Below are 20,131 nucleotides of genomic sequence, written 5' to 3'. Positions count from 1 at the left end.
CACTGTTCCATGTGGTTGTCCCATATAATGTTAGGTATTAATATTAATTAAAATAGAATCTTGACTTTAAAAGCATCCACTAATACTTAACTAAGTATCAGTATTACTAAAAGTTTTTATTTAAATAAAAAGCATTTGGCAGTCACATTATAGTTGTACATAGTTTTATAAGCATAGCCATTTAAATTAAAGTACTCTGACAATTATAAAAATGCCATTTTTAGAGAAATCATGTTATTATGTGAAGTTTTATGTATAACTTATAATTTGCAATGGTTACATGCTGAAGAGGATAAAAGTTGTGATGATGTGAACTGAAACAGAATTCCATGAAACATAAGAATAATAGTCTATATGGGAAAAACCTGCATATTTTATTAACATCAAATTATTTAAAATGACAAATATTTTTTATTAGTCTCCAAGGTTAATGAAGCGGTTCCATTTGATCTATTCCCGATCCAGAGAAAAGTTCTAACTTCAAAATTAGAACACAAAGGTAAAGAATCTTTCCTTCCCAAACTTGTGTTTTCTCATGTGGTATGGTTTGGTATCTTATTTTTATTAAGCAGTCAATGAAATCATTGTTAATGACTCACAATGGCATTGTGCCGATTCAGTCCTTTCCAGTTGCAAACCCCAAAATATGCATCATTACCATAGCTATCTATTTTAACTATTGCATACTTATTTCATAAACATTAATGATTATAATATATCAAGACTAATTTCTCTCTGTCCCATTGGAAAAGAGAGAGACTCCCTCTTCCAGATTGCATACAAACTCCGTCCCGTGAAATTTCAAGTTCATAAACAGAGCTGGAAACCCACTCTTGGCACAATGAGATCATTGTCTCTGGTTCCCTGAGGTCCTGTTTTCAGTTATCCCTCTCCTGACCAAAGAACCCATAAAGTAACTTCCCCTGATATAACACTTGTCCCTAGTCAGCAGTAAAGACATTAAATTTGAACATTATGTCTTTCTCTACAAGTTCCTACTAACCTGTCCCTTGATGTTTAATCTTTGGCTCCTCTCAGAGTTTCACATTTCTGTCCTATAGTCTCAAAATTTATACTTTTCTTTACTCTCTGCTGCTTCTGTGTTTGCACTGGCTTTCTCTCTGTTCTCTACATTAGGATAACTTTCTCTTACCATCTAACAAGCTGTCTCTCTACCTCCTCTAGGTCATTCCTCAAAACATGTTCTGAGAAGCCCTTCCTGAAGGAAGAGAGGTCTCCTGAAGACCAGTGGTAGACTCACCACAACTCCCAATGATTCCTTGCTTCCATCTAGCTTTCCTTTAAGTGTGTTATTTTTCACTTCTCATGGTAAACACTTCTCTCTTTTCTGATTAGCCAGAAATGCGTCCCAATTTAATAAAATAAAGACATTGTTCCAAGAATCAAAAACTCACATGCTCCAGATAGCCTATAGATTTGGTCGGTAGTCTTGCCAAATCACATAGTTGTTTCATAACCACAACCATAGAAAATACATCCTACAAATACAAATCCAGGTTTGGTTTTTCAAACATATCCTTTTCTCATATTGTATTGCAGTATTCACATGGCCTTAATGAGGGAGAAAAGAGGTTATTTGTTAATTTAAAATAGCTAATGTTTCTATAACTCTTTGAGGTTTGCAAAGCACTTTATATAAGTTATTGATTCTCATAATAATTCTGTGAGGCAAATGCTATTATTGTCCTCATTTTACAGGTGGGAAAACTGAAACTGATAGAGATTAAGTGACTTGCATGGGGTCATATACCCGGTGAGTGTGTAAGGCAGGATTCAAACTCAGGTTTTACTCATTCTAATGACTCATTCCAATACATCATTATTATAAGATTTGATATTACTCTTATAATTACACATTTCTCTTTAGACAACTGTCTTGTTAATGCAGTTGAATAGAATAGCATGGATATGATTTCTGCTGTCTCAATTTCAATAATAACTAGAATCTATAAATAAATCACAACTTTTCTGAGCATCGATTTTTTTTATAAAAGGTGAATAATAATGATCATATTATTTCCTTTATCTGTTGTGACAAAAGCACATCACAAATGTGCTGTTAGCATTAGCATTTGTCCTTTTGTAATAGGTTTGCCCAAAAGCAAATGTCTTAGGCAGACATCAGTGCTTGAAAAAAATAAACCTAGTTAATGTTCATTTTTATTGTGGTAACAGAGAATTAAGAAATAGCAAGATTTAATAAACAAAAATTAAGGCCAGAAGACACCCAAAACTTTCATAACTTCTTTGTGTGTGAAATCTCCCAATTTTGACCTTATTAAAAATATTTCACAAAACATTAATAATAATTGAGGTCTGCTTAAAGAAGTACAAAGTCTAGTAAAGATTTGGACCCATTCCTGATGGCACTTATCATCTGATAACTTTACTAACATAATCATAACTCTTAATCCTACCTTGATGTCTCCCAAATAGGTCTCCTTTGTCACAAAAGGATGAAGAAAAAGTTGTTTTTTCCTGTTGTAGTGGTGAATGTGTAACACAGGAAAAAACAACTCAAATATATGCTTTATTGATATTTGATCAGTAGAGCATATAGGCCTGGGTCCAGAAAACATTTTAAGTATAATTATTTACATCTCAGGAAACAGTATAGAGTAGGACTTAATTTACTATTTTTAATAATATCTATATTTAAGAAAGCAATGAATAAAATATTAATAATGTAGAATATTATTGTTCTGTAAGAAATGACCAGCAGGATGATTTCAGAAAGGCTTGGAGAGACTTACATGAGCTGATGCTAATTAAATGAGCAGAACCAGAAGATCATTATACATAGCAACAAGATTATACGATGATCAATTCTTATGGATGTGGCTCTCTTCAACAATGAGATGATTCAAACCAATTCCAGTTGTTCAGTAATGAAGAGAATCAACTATACCCAGAGAGAGAACTCATTTGGGAAATGAGTGTGGACCACAACATAGCATTTCCACTCTTTCTGTTATTGTTTGTTTGCATTTTTCTTTTCCTTCTCATGTTTTTTTCTTTCTTTCTTTCTAGATCAGATTTTTCTTGTGCAGCAAGATAACTGTATAAATATGCATACATATATTAGATTTAACATATACTTTAACATATTTAACATGTATTGGACTACCTGCCATCTAGGGGAGGGGATGGGGGGAAGGAGGGGAAAAGTTGGAACAGCAGGTTTTGCAAGGGTCAGTGTTGAAAAATTACCCATGCATATGTTTTGTAAATAATAATAATAATGAATAATAATGCCTTTGTGCCAATTTAACTATTCTTTCCAATTTTAAACTCCCAGAATCCATCATTCACATATTGATCTACTTAACTATTGCATACTAATTTAATGAATACTAATGATGATAAAATACTAAATCTAATCTTTTTGTTCCATTCCTCCCAACTCCTACAGGAGAGAGAAGAAACAAATTGGTTTAAATACATATCATGGTAAAGGAAGAAAATTACCCCTTCAGATAGCATGCACATTTCCCGTTGTCATTTCAGTAATGCATATTAATCTTTGAAGTAAAATATATATACATTTTCCTTTTTTATATTTTTTACATTTTACGTTTTTTAGTACACCATTTTCCTTTAAAGAAAGAAAGTCTGAAAAGCAGATTTAAAAAATTAAAGGAGGGAATTTCCTGGCATGTTTTAATCATTAATTTTAAAAAACTTAATTGAAAATAAAATCTTCACTGTTTAAAAGGGGAAAGGGATATTGGAAGGAGAAGAAGATAGGACAAATGAGCAAAGGACCTGAATCAGACATTTTCTAATCTGCAATGCAGAGCAATCCATATTGGTTATGCTATGTCCTTTCTTACTAACATCTCCGTGCCCTGGCTAATTTAAGATTTAATAACTATTCTCAAATATTCCCATCTTCAACTTCCTTCTCTACGCATCGCCCACTCAAAGATTTAAAAGAATTAAAATCCAGATTCAAAGCAAAAGCTATCTTTGATTATATCAGATTCTATAACAATCTCCCTATCACACAGCACGGTGAACTTTTTATTGTTAACGGCAACATGCACAGTGAATAGAACGATAGACTGGAAATATCTAATATTAAATCTGGGTTCAGACACTTGATAGTTAGATGGCCTGGGCCAGTTACTTAATGTCAGTATGCCTCAGTTTCTTCATTTGAAAAGGAGATTAATAAAAGACTCTACCTCTCAGAGTTGTAAGAATAAAATGAGATAGTACTTACACAGTGTTGTGTCAACCTTAAAACTCTATATAATTACTAGTTAAGAGAAAGAGAAGCAGTATTACAGCAGGGCTTTTTTGTGGTGTTTTTTCTCATTGAATACTGTGCAATAAAGAATATGTGTAGTTATTATATTAACTCTATGTGAAAGTTTAGACCCAAGAAACAATGGCCATCAAAAATTCAGTAGTGTATATAAGGGTGGCATTTTAAATGTCATTAATTGTAAGACATGCAATTTAAAAGTTATGTCTACTAAAGCTAAACTATTATATTTTCCCTCCTAACTTTCCTAATGATTTTTAAATGAACTATTTTTCTTAATAGATTTAAATTCATCAATTGACTGCAACTTTGATCAGGGCATTTGTGATTGGATACAGGATACAGATGATGATTTTGACTGGAATCCTGCTGATCGAGATAATGGTATTTAAATTATATATTATTTTATACTTTATAATGCTATGACAGAGATAAAGGTAAATATAATCTTTTAAGTCACCATTAGATTATAATCACTATCTCCTTGAATTTAATATGTGCTCTTTACATATCTATATCTATCTATCTATATATATATATATATACTCTCTCTATATATAATATTTTCCTAAGAAGAGGTCATTTTGTTCAACCCCCTTTTTTAAATTAAAAAACTATACCCCAACAATGTTAATTCCATTTGAACGCTCCTGATTGTGTCCTGAACCAAATTAAAATGTAATTGGGAAATAGTTAACAAAATTATATAACAAAACATAATATAACAAAGATAGATCATAAATAATATTAATGTGATTTCCTAAGTCAATCTGTGACTCGCAGGGATTCTTATATATAGTTCAATGGCCCTTATTTCTATTTCAGTTTGAAATCATTGCTCTGGAACCATGGCTAGCCATTGCATTGATCAGAATCTTTCAGACTTTCAGAAACAGAAAATATTAATAAATACATTTTTTAATTGTTATAAAGATTTCCCCCAAATTTTCTGCTTCCCTTCTGATCTTAGCTCCATTGGATGTAGAGAGCCTGAATTCATATTCTGAATTCAAGAGTTCAAAGCCCTACTATATACTAGTTGTATAACCTAGTGTAATTTACTTCTCTTTGTTCCTTACTTTCCTCATCTGTAAAATAAGAGGTTTGGACCACATGACCTTTAAGATCTTCTTATGATGCTAAAGGCAATTCAACTCAACAAACATTTATTAAATATTTACTAGGTGCCAAGCACTATACTAGATGCTGAGAAAAAAAGATGGAAATGAAACCCTCAAGGAGTTTACATTCTTTTAATTGTTTTTTTTCCATTTGCGCTTAACAACACAATAAATAAAATTAACACTTCCATTTACAAAGTAGAATGTAAGAAAGGATTACACATAAATCTGATAGTCTCTATATTGATTTTCTGACTTTTAAGTGTATAATAAATTCAACATGTGACTTGCAAAGCTACTCTGCTAAAAAAAAAAAAAAAAATTAGATTCAAATAGAGTCAGTTTCTTTGAATCTCAATTTCCTAATCAGCAGTGTGAAGTAGTTGGCCCTTCTAGCCTTAAAATATTAAGATATCGTAACTCAAGTAATGGATTTTAAGTCTAGTACAATTCAATCTGTTTTAAGATGTTTTGTTAGTTGAAGAATTTTCACTAAAGTGAATTTGAAGGTTTGTTAACAGTGACTTTTTCTTCTCCCAAAGCTGTTGGGTATTACATGGTAGTCCCAGCTTTTGTAGGACATAAGAACAATGTTGGCCGTTTGATACTTCTCCTTTCCAACCTTCAACCCCAAAGCAGCTCCTGCCTAATGTTTAATTATCGACTTGCTGGAGAAAGAGTGGGGACACTTAGAGTGTTTGTAAAAGACAAAAACAATACTCTTGCCTGGGAAGAGACCAGCAGTGAGGATGGAAGGTGGAGGACTGAGAAAATTCAACTGTATCATGAAATTGAGACTACCAAGAGTGTGAGTAAAAGTAAAATATTTACTTTTCTCTATCCACTGATTAATAATGTTCATGTCATTATCAAAAATTAAATGCTCATAACAAGGAATAATCAGAAGATCCATGAACTAAGGTTTTATTAAACTTTGCTTTAATGAATATGGGTAATAATTTGAAGATCATAATGCCATGATTATAGATATCACTACAGAAAAGCCTAGATGTCCATGAAGTAAGGCCAAAAAACCCCCACAACATCTCAGCATTTAGATGACACAGTAAATAAAATAGTGAACTTGGAATCAGGAAAAGCTGAATTGGAATCCTGCCCTAGATACTTGCTAGTTATATGACTTTGGCAACTCTTTTAACTCTTATTAGTCCCATTTTCCTCATCTGTAAAAACTCTGTTTGCCTCCATTTTTTCTTTTGTAAAATGGGTTTGGTAATATCAGCTATCTCTCATGGTTGTTGTGTGGATTAAATAATATTTGTAAAATGTGTTGAAAACTTTAAAAGTCTGTGTAAATGTTAGGTATTGTTTATTAATAATACCACAAGATTATTAAATTATCCATACCTTTTGATCCAGCAATACCACTACTAGCCTTGTTTCCCAAGATGATTAGGAAGAAAGAACAAGAATCTGTGTGTTCTAAAATATTTATAGCATCTCTCTTTGTGGTGACAAAGAACTGGAAATTGTAGTAATGCCTGTTAGTTGGGAAATGGCTGAACACAACTTGTTCACACGTTGTGCTATATGATTGTGATAAAACACTATTGTGCTATAAGAAATAATGATTTTGATGATTTTAGGGGGAAAGTGGAACTTGCCCTAAATAATGGAGAGCAAAATAAGTAGAATCAAGAGCAGCCATATTGTTTTAAGAGAAGCTTTAAGTGAATAAGTCATTTTGACTATTATAAGTAACCAAATTAACCAGTAAGGTATATTAAGGAAAATTCTGTCTACATCCAGAGAAAGAAATTATAAAAAGTATGTATAGAATGGTTTTACACATATATATATATATATATGTGTGTGTGTGTATGTGCATATGTAAATATGTGTATATATGTATATGTATATGTATATAAGATGCACATACATATATTTGTGTCTAATGGTAACCCTCTCAGGGCAAGGGAGAGAAGAAGGAAAAAAGTCTTTAAAAAAGTTAATGATAACTTTGTTTAAAAGAAATAGCAAGTTTTATATTATAAATTTGCAGTTTCATATGCAATCATCTTTTTTTATTATACTAAGTTATAGAAATGCTTGTTTTATTCAATAAATGAAAACATATAAATAAAAATTTTAAATTAGTAAAGTTGAGATGATAATGGAACTTATCTAACAAAACACTATGTAAATCTTTTTTTTTATTTATTTATTTATTTATTTAATAGCCTTTTATTTACAGGATATATACATGGGTAACTTTACAGCATTAACAATTGCCAAACCTCTTGTTCCAATTTTCACTTCTTACCCCCCACCCTCCCTAAATGGCAGGATGACCAGTAGATGTTAAATATATTAAAATATAACTTAGATACATAATAAGTATACATGACAAAAACATTATTTTGCTGTACAAAAAGAATCAGACTCTGAATTATTGTACAATTAGCTTGTGAAGGAAATCAAAAATGCAGGTGTGCATAAATATAGGGATTGGGATTCAATGTAATGGTTTTAGTCATCTCCCAGAGTTCTTTTCTGGGTACAGCTAGTTCAGTTCATTACTGCTCCATTAGAAATGATTTGGTTGATCTCGTTGCTGAGGATGGCCTGATCCATCAGAACTGGTCATCATCTAGTATTTTGTTGAAGTATATAATGATCTCCTGGTCCTGCTCATTTCACTCAGCATCAGTTCGTGTAAGTCTCTCAGGCCTTTCTGAAATCATCCTGTTGATCATTTCTTACAGAACAGTAATATTCCATAATTTTCATATACCACAATTTATTCAGCCATTCTCAACTGATGGACATCCATTCAGTTTCCAGTTTCTAGCCACTACAAAAGGGCTGCCACAAACATTCGTGCACATACAGGTCCCTTTCCTTCTTTATAATCTCTTTGGGATATAATCCCAGTAGTAACACTGCTGGATCAAAGGGTATCACAGTTTGATAACTTTTGAGCATAGTTCCAAACTACTCTCCAAAATGGTTGGATTCGTTCACAACTCCACCAACAATGAATCAATGTCCCAGTTTTCCCACATCCCCTCCAACAATCATCATTATTTTTTCCTGTCATCTTAGCCAATCTGACAGGTGTGTACACTATGTAAATCTTAAAGTTTTATATAAATGCTAGCTATTATTTAGTTTGGAGAGACCTCAGAGCACACAGATCTCAGAAAGGATCTCAGAAGTCACTGGTCCTAACCACTTCTAAAGCAAGTATGCTTCCAATCTTTGTTTCAAGGTCTCCAGTGATGGGGAAGTCACTATGTCTCCAGGAAACTGGTACCTCTTTGGAACAGCTCTAATTCTTAGGACATGCTTCCCTTTTTCAAGCTAAAATCTACCTTTTTAAAACCTCTCTACTCTGTACTATTTCTTCCCCCTGGGACCAAGCAAAACAATTCAAATTTCTTCCACGTGACATTACTGGAAGAATAACCAAAGAGAGCAATAATGGGCCTTTATCCTCTTTTCCTCAATCCTCAGTTCTTATCTACTTTTAAATACCCTTATTATTTTGATTTCTCTCCTCTAAACATATTATATCTTTTTTGCCTTTCTTTTTCTTCTTTTCTTCATTCTTTTTTCTTCCTCCCTCATTATTTTCTTCCTTCTCTCTCTCTCTCTCTCTCTCTCTCTCTCTCTCTCTCTCTCTCTCTCTCTCTTTCTCTCTCTCTCTCTCTCCCCTTCCCCCTCCCCCCTTCAGGTGTAAGTGATTTGCCTATGGTGGCACAACTGCTAAATACTTAAAACCAGATTTGAAATCAGGTCTTCCTGATTCCTTAGCTGATGCACTCCACCACCTACCTGTCCCTTCTCTAAACATATTATATCTTATTATTATTCTTCCAAAAATATGAAGGAAGGAAACAAGCACTTATATTAACCACTTACTATTTGCCAGATTCTATGCTAAGTGCTTAACAAATAGCAATCCTCACAACCACCCTTAAAGTTAAGTACTATTATTATCCCCATTTTACAATTAAGGGAACTGAAGAAAACAGAGGGTGACTTGTCCAGCATCACAGAGCTCATAAGTATCTGAGATCATATTCGAACTCAACTCTTCTAGTCTCTAACCCTGTCACACTAATCCCTGTAACACTTAGCTACCTCAGAACTGATTATAACAATCCAATGTGGTCTGAGCAGAACAAAATACAGTGGGGCTATCGTCCCTCATTGAATCTGCCTAAGAGGAAACATACAGTACACTTAAGTTCACTGGCTTACTTGCAGTTTTCAAAACCAAGTAAACCCCATGCCCTCAGCCCTGACTGTGGTCATAGAGAAGCGAAAGATGCCAGTTAAGCTAGACCAAAGAATATATTTCAGCTTCAGTGTTGTCTACACTTGATTACTGGCAGCAAACATGTCCTGCATTTATAAAATATTATCAGAGGCTTTGTTCAGAATGAAAAGACTATATAGAACCCCCATCAAAAATACTCCAACCTCCCAATTCTCCCTGTTCAACAAGAGAACTGTTCGGTTCTGCACACATATATTGCATCTAGGATATACTGTAACATATTTAACATGTATAAGACTGCTTGCCATCTAGGGAGGGGTTGGAGGGAGGGAAAGGAAAAGTCAGAACAGAAGTGAGTGCAAGGGATAATGTTGTAAAAAATTACCCAAGCATATGTTCTGTCAATTTAAAGTTATAATAAAAAAAAAAACCTCCAACCTCTCCACATATTCCTGGTTAACTGAGTTTTCCTTCATGGCTACTGATGCTACTGGACCACTGGCTTTTAAGTATTTAACAGATTCTCTAAATGTCCTCAGTAGTAATTAGAATAAGTTTAGGAGATCTTCCCATTAGCCATTGCTCTAACTCCATCCTTAAAATAAGGGAAAAGAGCAAAAAGCTTGTATTAGCAAAAGGCCTATCTCTCTTCTCCCCTCCTACCCTTGTATTAAACCTCTCTGTAGCAAAAAACAAACAAACTCAGAGATATAATTTTATTTTGGTTTACTTAATAGTATTTTTTCCAATTACATAAAAAGATACTTTTCAACATTTATTTTTATAACACTTTCTGTTCCAAATTTTTCTTCCTTCCTCTCTTGCCTCCCCCCTTCCCAAAAGAGCAAGCAATCTGATATAGGTTCAATATGTAAATGTATTAAATGTTAAATGTATTTCCATATTTTTCATGCTGTGCAAGAAAAATCTAACCAAAAGGGGAAAAAACACAAAAAAGAGAGAAATAAATAAACAAAAAAGGTGAAAATACTATGCTTCAATCCACATTCAGTCTCCATAGTTCTCTCTCTGGATGCAGATAGCATTTCCCATCTCAAATCTATTGAGTTGCCTTGAGTTACCGTAACACTGAGAAGAGCCAAATCCATCAGAGTTGAACATCATATAATCTTGTTGATGTGTACAATGTTCTCTTGGTTCTGCTCATTTCACTCAGTGTCAGTTAAAATATATTAGATTTCAAAGAAACCAATTATACTGAACTACAAGAGACAGAGAGACAGAGATACAAGGAGGGAGGAAGGGAGAGAGAGATACAGATACATTTAAAGTTCACAAGCCTCAAATAGGGAATCCCTGGTAGATAATCTCTAAAGTCCCTTCTAGTCCTAAAATGCTATGGTATGCTATACACATTGACTCGGATAAGAAACGATTTCCAAATCTTTGGATTGAATATATGTTGTTATTTTTTAGACACAGAATATTTTAAGTGTTTGGTACTTGCTAGAGCATTTTCTTAAAACTCTATTTTCTCTTTTGAAATGACTTCCATCTAAGGAGCATAAATTTACTTAGAATACATAATTCAATATGGAGAACTCTTTCCATACACCCCTGTCTAACCTCTCCATCTTTGGGGAGAATAAGCTTGAAGTCATGTTTAGTAGTTATTCAATGTTTGCTTAATTATTTCAAAGATCTTAAATTAACTTTTCTCCTTCTCTCTTACAGGTAATTTTTGAAGCAGAACGTGGCAAGGGCAAAACTGGAGAGATTGGTTTAGACACTGTCTTATTAGTTTCAGGCATATGTCCTGAAGTTCTTTAATTTATGAATTGTTGAACATGATTTTAAATTTTTCTTATTATTTGTCCTTTAAGCTAGTGCTGAACTTTTTTACATAATAACAAAGATATCAACACATCCTAGAAATGCTAAGAGGCTGATATTTACTATGAAATTTATTTCTTAGTGCCTATTTTTATCTGAAATGTGCTAATACTAGCTTTATAGCATAATATTCCTGCTATGGAATTGCTATATTCAGCTTTTCCTATTTAAAAAAAAGCACAAAGAAATGCCTAAGTAAAATGTACTTCTATGACACTTCTATGAATTTGTCATAATTTTTTACCTAGTGGCTTGGCCTATTGTTTAACAGAAAAGTTTATATTTATCTTTTCAAAAATAACGATTATATCCAATTACTGATATTTTATTGTAATTTAAATTCCTTTTTTAATGAAGAAATGACTTTAGTACTGTGTTAGGTTATTTACCATACTGGAAAATGGGGATTTTGTTGTTTTTTTTATATGGAAGTACTTTATACCCTTTAAAAATTATTTCTGAAAGAAAATCAAGTACTAATCTTCAACAGAAAATTGAAATTAATGATTGCCTAGAGGTGCCATGCACATCAGTACCAGTTCTTATGTTTAAAGCCTCACAGAATTCATCAGGTCAAAGTCAATAGACTTAAGTTTTATTGAATTCTTTCCTTTCAATCTCATTTTGCTAAGTTTTCATTTGATTTTCATTTTATTAATGTTCATGTAGGAGTTCTGAATGCCTTAATTATGAACAGGCATATTATTCTTAGGTGTATTACCCTTATCTTGAAGGCTTTTTATCTATGTGTAATAGAATATAATATTGCCTTGGTTTTTTTTTAAATATTTGGCTTTTCAATGAGTAAAGTATTTTTTATATCATCACATAAATACTAGTATATCCTGGAAATGCAAACTGATCACAGAAACATACTGGGAGCTATGGCCTTCTTATTGAACCTTTTTTGTATGAGCTATACTAATACTTGCTCTCTCTAGAACACAATATTTTATCATTCTCTTCATTTGATTCATGAAGTATGAAAATGCCTCTAGGTTTTTTCCTCTAGTAGATGTGCTTTATTTATACAAGGTATTAAATTTCTCTGTTCAGCTTTTCTAGTTAACAAAAAAAAAAACCTTAAAGAAATATCTAGGGGAAGTGTTTATTCCTGTGACACTTCTGTGAACTTGTGACAACATTATTTTTTTACTGACTGGCTTGGACTGAATTTCAGCAGAGTGCATGTTATATTTTAAAATGAGCTCGAGGCAGCTCGCCCTCAAAAAATTCCCCTGTACTTTGGCCTCAGGATGATAGTTACTTGATAAAACCCAAAAGACTAAATGAATTAACAGTTTTCTCCGTAGACCACAATCTTATGTTCATAGTATTTTTATTCCATTTATTCTGCAAAACTTTAATTCCAGAATGTTCTTTTTAGGAAAAGAAACGTGTATTCATCTATTTCATATGCTAGAATTATTTTTTATTTTGTGAGGAACTCTAGCATTAAATTGTGTATAATCAATCAATACTCATCTCACTTTTCAGTTCATCACTTTTCTCAGCTTTGTATAGTTATCAACCTGTTCAAGACATTTTCTGTTTCACCTCCAGATTAGCCTTTTGCCTTTAGTTCCAGTCCTTGGGATGCTGACTTTCCTTGCTACTCCATCTTTATTTTTACCTTCAAGTCAATGAAATTTTTAAAAAATATTCCTTGTTCAAGCTCTTATTTAAATTTCACATTGAAACTAGTCTCCTCAGATCCCCTTCACCCTAATTTAGCTTTCCCAAGTTCAATTCTCATTACAGAAACCTTCCTAAAATAGTATCTCCCTTTCCTAGGTTTGTAGCCACATTCATTTGCCTAGATAGATATGAAGAAATGTGAAAATATGCATACACACACACACACACACACACACACACACACACACTTTACAGCCTGGGAAAGGCTCTCTCAAACCTTCCCCAGCCTCCTCCTAAAAATCCTTTCTAATTAATGGCTTTCTCTAGATTCATTATCATCATTTAATTCTTTCGTCTGTATTCAATTCTTCATGCTATCAGAACTCAAGGTTTCTTTTAAACAAGCCTTTTCTTATTTCTTTGTATCTCCAGTTTTTTTTTTTAATTTTTTTCAGTTCACAAAATAGTAAAAACATAATTAGAAGGGATTTTGGAGATCATCTAAGTTTAACTTTCTAGATAAAGCATGAATCTCTTTTATAATAACGCTATCAAATAATTATTTAGCCTCCACTTAAACACCTTTGATGATTGTGGATGCTGACTTATTTTTTCTTTTATAAGTGATATTTTTAATGCTTTTTTAACATCATATCATACTCTTCTCCCTCTCCCAGAAAGCTTATAAAGAACATAAAGAGAGAATTATAATAAAGAACATAAAAGAGAAAAAAAACATGACAGGATGCTGACCTCTTCATAAGGCTGTTCGTTTTGGGGCAACTCTATTTAAGTCATAGGATTAAGAGCTAAAAGGAACCTTGTTGATCGTCTGGTTCAATTGTCCTTGAAGTGTGGTCCTCATACCTTTGGGAGGAGGAGCCTTGTGGCCAAAACCATTTTCATAATATTACTCAAATATTATTTACCTGTTAAAATAGCTTTCCATTCCTAAATACACATCTGTGTGATATACTTCATTTACTTCAACCAAAATAGTGTATAGCTACAGATTGAATGCGGAAGCAGAGATGAAAATCCAGCTGTTTCCTATTAACCCAAATTCTAAAGAGTATATATATATATATATACACACACACATATATATATAGAATGCCACTCTTCTCACTATGTTTTTGTTTTGGAAAACAGTTTTTTCCATAAAATATGTAATTTATATTAATGTGTAATGAATTTATTATTGTTTTTAACTGAACTAATAGTTTTTTATTTATCCATTTTAATTTTAATATGGCAAATATTGATAAATAAAAACTGATAGAAACAGAAGTTCTTTGAGGTTCTCAGTTTTTTAGAATGCAAAAGGGTCCCAAGATCAAAAAATATGAGAACTTCTGAACAATGACAGCTCACCCCACCATACAAATAAAGAAATTGAAACCCAGGAATTTTAAGTGACTTGTTCAACATTACACAGGTAGAAAATAGCATGGAAAGAATATAAACATGTATCTACTAACTGCAAATCTATTATATTACAATTGCTTACTTGTTAGGAAGTTTTCCTTTATACTAAAAGATAGATGTTTATCTCATTATGGTTTCATCCATAAGTTATAGTTCTCCTCTCTAGAGCCAAATTGAGTAATTTACAATGATCCTGTACTTAGTTGAGAGTATGTACTCTAAGATGTTCTTTATTCAATAAAACATTTCTTGTTCCTTCAAATGAACTTCATATAGTATGTCTTCAAGTCCCTTCAACAGTTATTATTACTCTTCTGAATATAGCCCAGTTTGTCAATTCGCCTACTAAATTGTGGCATCTAAAACAGAACATAATCAACCAGGTGAGGCAATATGGTATAGATGAAGGGATACTAGAGTAGGAGCCAGAAAAGCTAGCCTCAAGTATCAGCTCTGTTAATGACTGTGACCTTCTCTCTGGAATTCCTCATCTCTTTAATGGGGGCAAGGGGAGGGGATAAGTGACATAAAGCCCCTTCTAACTTTAAATCTTATGACCAAGGTATATGAGGATTGCCAACTTTGTCCTGGAGTCCATTACCACAGCCTAAAATGGAATTTAAATTTGACTCTTTGACATTCATGTGCCATTTCTGATTTCTACTGTGTTTGTAGTCTCCTAAAAATCCCAAATCTTTTTAATAGTTTAATTGTGTCTTTCCAATAACATTAAGAGTCAATTATGTTTCAGTTAAGCTTTTTTAAAGAGAGGTATATGTATTGGAGAGAGGGGTAATATTCATGAAAAATGTTACATGAATTTTCAGAGTTGTCACTATATTATTAGGTTTTTTTGAGGTTTACTTTATTGTAAGAGACCTCTTGGAGTAAAAGTAATCTGTAACATAACAAAACACATAATAAAACTGAGACTATTTGCAAAGTTTAAAAAAACAGAATCTATTATATACAAGATGCTTTGATCCACAACCAAGGGAATTATGAAAAGAGAATGTGTTCTTACCCTATTCCCTAAAGGAATTTAGAATGCAGTTTATATTTGTGTCTATATACCAAAAATCTGCTCACTATGGCCCATTGGGTGGCAAGAAATTGGCAGAATATGTATTTCCTGATCCTGTTACCTCTTCAGTACCTACAATATCATAGTAAAAGTCTATAATTTCACTTTAAAATTTTGTTTACAATAAATTCCATTTGGGGAGAACAGTATTCTTAGAGCTAATGGACATGTTTTCACTTGTATATTATTGCTTTTCCTTTAAAACAAGGCCAGAATAAATATACAAAAGATAGTTGACTTCAAATGTTCTTTCTAGCTGATTATGTGATATAAAAGGAGGATTCTTTATATGCTACAACATATCTCTGCTATGTTTTCATAAGCACTACAGTAGTTTTTTAAATGAGTTATAATTGATACATTATAGTTAAAATTTGCAAAATGATTTGTATATATATATATGTGTGTGTAGTAACCAGCTAAAGTCAAATAAGGTTTAAAAAATTTACACAAGTGACTATCTCAGAGACTTTAACTTAGTTCTCTTCTTCATACTATTAACTATCATTTTATTAAATGTACTCAACTGAATAGCAAAATAAATTCCCCTGAATTTTTTTTGTTTCCTTGTTTGGTTTGGATGCAGGCATCTGTGAAAACAAGAGAATGAAGATCAAGAAGGTAAACTGAACATGATTGAGAGCCTTGCATCAGAGTACTTTGTACTCAACTTTAAACCATATTTTTATAAAACTGCTCATTAAATTGTTTGGTTTTTTCCATCTGAATACTGAAGCAGTAGGAATTAAAAATGATCAATATCTGTGGAGCCAAGTTAGTTTTCTTTGAAATAATCCTGGTGTTTCTTATTATTTTGACAACTAATTTTCTTGACTTAAATCTTGTTTTGTTTTTAAGACCTTAACTTTGACCCCCTGAAAAAGCTAACTTAACAATGACAACTATTTGGCCTTTTCACTCCATTGACTTTTCAGAGTATCCAAATTGCTCTCCAGAATTACTGGATGTGTTCACAATTCCACCAACAATGTATCAGTGTCCCTGTTTTCCCACATCCCCTCCAACATTCCGCATTATCTTTCCCTGTCATTCTAGCCAATCTGACAGTTGTATAGTGGTATCTCTGAGTTACCTTAATTTGCATTTCTCTTATCAATAGTGATTTGGAACACTCTTTCATATGAGTGGTAATAGTTTCAATTTCATCATCTGAAAATTGTCTGTTCATATCCTTTGACCATTTATCAATTGGAGAATGGCTTGATTTCTTATAGAGTCAATTCTCTATATATTTTGGAAATGAGTCCTTTATCAGAACTTTTGACTGTAAAAATGTTTTCCCAGTTTATTGTTTCCCTTCTAATCTTTCTTGCATTAGTTTTGTTTGTACAAAACAAAGACTAGACTCACTGGACTTGTGATTCCTTGCCCTTTCTCTAATGTTCCAGTGGCCTCTCTCCAAATGGACCCATCTTGAATTACCAGCAGCAGCTCTTACCTGGATTAAAAATTATATTTTTTTATGCTCTTTTCTACTATGCCTGGGTCTCAGAGGACTCTATATTTCCACTTTCTTCGAGGAGAAAGAAAAAGAGAGCCTGTTTAAACATATCCAGCTAGTGATACTCTGCCTGGACTCATTATGTTTAAAATATTCAGCACCTCCTCATACTCTCCCCACCCCAGGCCTTTTGACCATCTGGCAGACATTGTACAAACCCTATTCACCATCTCCCACTACCCACTCCGTATTCTCATCTCCTTCAACCTTTCTCCCCATGTCACACTCCAGATCTATCTTCCCCTTCCACTATGCTCTCTATGCCAGTTCCATGGTTGCTGTATTTGCTTTCATCTTAACTTCCTTTTCCTTTCCTTCTATCTTCTATCTCTCAATGAGTCTTGGCTCTGCCCTGATGACACAGCAACCTGGAAAGCCTTTCCATTACTAACTAATATCATTCATACCTTCAAACTCACTTGTTATTATAGAAGAATCAAAATAATTCTTCCCCACCATTGCAACTTATCAATTCATTTACCATCATCACCTACTCCTTTGAAGATAATTAAGTCCAATTTATCTCCCAATCAAGATTCTGATAACTGTTATCTCCTGACCCCCAACTTATTTTTCTTCTTTCCTCATTGAGTTGAGTTCCTATTTCACAGTCTTGCTTTCCACTCCAATTCCTGCCCTCATAATAAGAGTTTAACATGCACATTGATACTTTTTTAACCATCCTACCTTTGCAGTTTCTCAATCTATTTAATTCCCATGACCTTCTCTTCTTTTCTTCAGCTGTATTGAGAAATTGTAATACCCATCTACATCCATGTAAATGATCTTTGAAATTCCTTTACCTGATCAAAATCTTTTACTATCCCATCTTTCTTTCTGCCTTATGACTTCCTAATCTTGTTACACAATTATAGCATATTATTATATATTTATAATAACCCATAAATATCACATAATAACACATAATTTCAAGTGGTCTCTAACTATAAGACAACTTTTTTATATCACCTTAATCAATGAACTATATTCCATTCACCATTGATGTCTACTCTAAAACTTTTTATCCTTCCTCAAATGTCCCATGGCACATCCTGTCCCTACCTTCTCACCTGAGCAACTTGCCTCATACTTCACCAAGAAATATTGAGGGTATTGGTTAAAAATCTTATATCCTATTCCTTACTTCATATTGCTCAGATATATTTCCCCACTATCTTCTTGTTCACCCTTGACTGATATGCAGAAGTAACCTTTCTCCTTTTCAAGGTCAACAACACTTCTGTATGCAAACTTAATCTTATTTTACCCTTTTTGTCCAGTGAATTGCCCCCTTCTTCTTCCCCACTTTCTCACTAAACTTCATTCTCTGTCTACAAATTATTTCTCTACTGTCTAGAAACACAGATGTATATTCCCTATCCTTAAAAATCCTTCCATTTATCTGACCATCCCCAATAGAAATAACCTATCTCTTCTCTCTCTTTCATAGCTAAACTTTTTAAGAAATCTGTCTATAAATGGGGCCTTCACTTCCTTTCTTATTTCTTCTAAACCCTTAACAGTCTGGCTTCGAAACTTATTCACTCCTTATGAAATTACCAATGATCTCTAAATTGACCATTCTTGTGAAGACCGAGTTAGCACCCTGGATACCTTAGAATCAGCCGGAGTCAGGATAAGCAAAAGTCCTTGGTCTTTATTCTTGGCCTTTAGGGGTAGAAGTGAAGGGAATGCACACAGGATCTCTACAACCTCCTTTCTCCTAGTCTACTGCCAAAAGTGACTCTGGCTTGTCTTACTCTACCCCCTAATCCTTCCCACAATTCTCTGTATACACCAAAAGATTTAACCAACACAGAATAGTGGAAAGGGCCATTTTCCAAGCATATGCTAATAGAGTATTGGCCATTTGGAAATTAGCCTTAAGTGCTCAGTTGTCCTGATCTCAGTGCATCAACTCAGAGTTTCAGCCCTTTACACATTCTAATGGCACTTTTCTCAAGCTTTACCCTTCTTGATCTGCAGCTTTTGAGACTATTGATTACCCTCTTCTAGAAATTCTCTCTAGATATTTTATACTTTTATACTATTCTCTTGTAGTTGCCCTGTACTACACCTCATTCCCCTTGTTCCATCTTCCTATAAATAACACCTACTGAGTCTTCCATGACTTTTCTGGATCATTTTCTCCCACTTCTAATGTGGCATCCCCCAAACCACCTGCTTCTATATCACCAAAATGTAATCTTATCAAACTTTTGTCTCTTCTATTGTTCCCTTCTCTGTTTCATATATGAAATTTGGACTATATGGATTTACTTTTTCATTTTTCATTCTTTAAAATTTTTTTCTTGGAGTTGTATAATCCACCTATCCTATAGGATATAGGCAAACTGAGATCTAAGAGTCTCTTCTATCTTGATATTGCCATAAGAGAAATATTAACATTTTGTAGGATCTTCACAATCATGAGGCACAAGTGGAACTCACTTCCTTTGACTGATAGATAACATCATTTTCATCTCTTTTTTTCAGGAATTTAATATTAAACAACTTCCAGCATATCCAGTGCATGATTTAATTACTACAAACTAAATAAATAGGATATGAATTCTTTCCATAATTATAAAGACTACCAAAGACTTAAAATATAGTATAACTTTATATTATAAAAGCAATGACTTCTTTGTAAAATATCTCTGCTCTCAAAGAGTTTTTTTTTTTTTTTGCTTTTTTGCTGAGGCAGTTGGGGTTAAGTGACTTGCCATGAGTCACAGAGCTAGGAAGTGTTAAGTGTCTGAGGTTAGATTTGAACTAAGGTCCTCCTGACTTCAGGGCTACTGCTCTATCCACTGCCCCATCTAGATGCCCCGAGTTTTCTATTTTTAAAATAGTTTGAACCAAATTCTGATTACCCTTCCAAATCTTTTTGGCTCTGAAAATCTGACAGAAAATTGAAAAATAACTATCATTTTAAAGTTAACCT

General features: G+C 33.2%; 1 protein-coding gene across 1 annotated transcript in view; it reads left to right on the top strand.

Moving 5' to 3' along the window:
- Nucleotides 1–13,359, top strand: part of EGFL6 (EGF like domain multiple 6) — a 57,184-nt gene extending 43,825 nt beyond the window's left edge. Inside the window, exons 9-12 of the mRNA XM_003765578.2 lie at nt 419–499; nt 4,574–4,675; nt 5,955–6,220; nt 11,354–13,359. Coding sequence (XP_003765626.1) covers nt 419–499; nt 4,574–4,675; nt 5,955–6,220; nt 11,354–11,449 — 545 coding nt within the window. The 3' untranslated portion in view covers nt 11,450–13,359. The remainder of the gene's footprint in view (nt 1–418; nt 500–4,573; nt 4,676–5,954; nt 6,221–11,353) is intronic.
- The last annotated feature ends 6,772 nt before the right edge of the window (nt 13,360–20,131 follow it).

This window comes from Sarcophilus harrisii, chromosome 3, assembly GCF_902635505.1.
Source record: "Sarcophilus harrisii chromosome 3, mSarHar1.11, whole genome shotgun sequence".
Classification (NCBI taxonomy): domain Eukaryota; kingdom Metazoa; phylum Chordata; class Mammalia; order Dasyuromorphia; family Dasyuridae; genus Sarcophilus; species Sarcophilus harrisii.
This window is presented reverse-complemented; position numbering and strand designations above follow the sequence as displayed.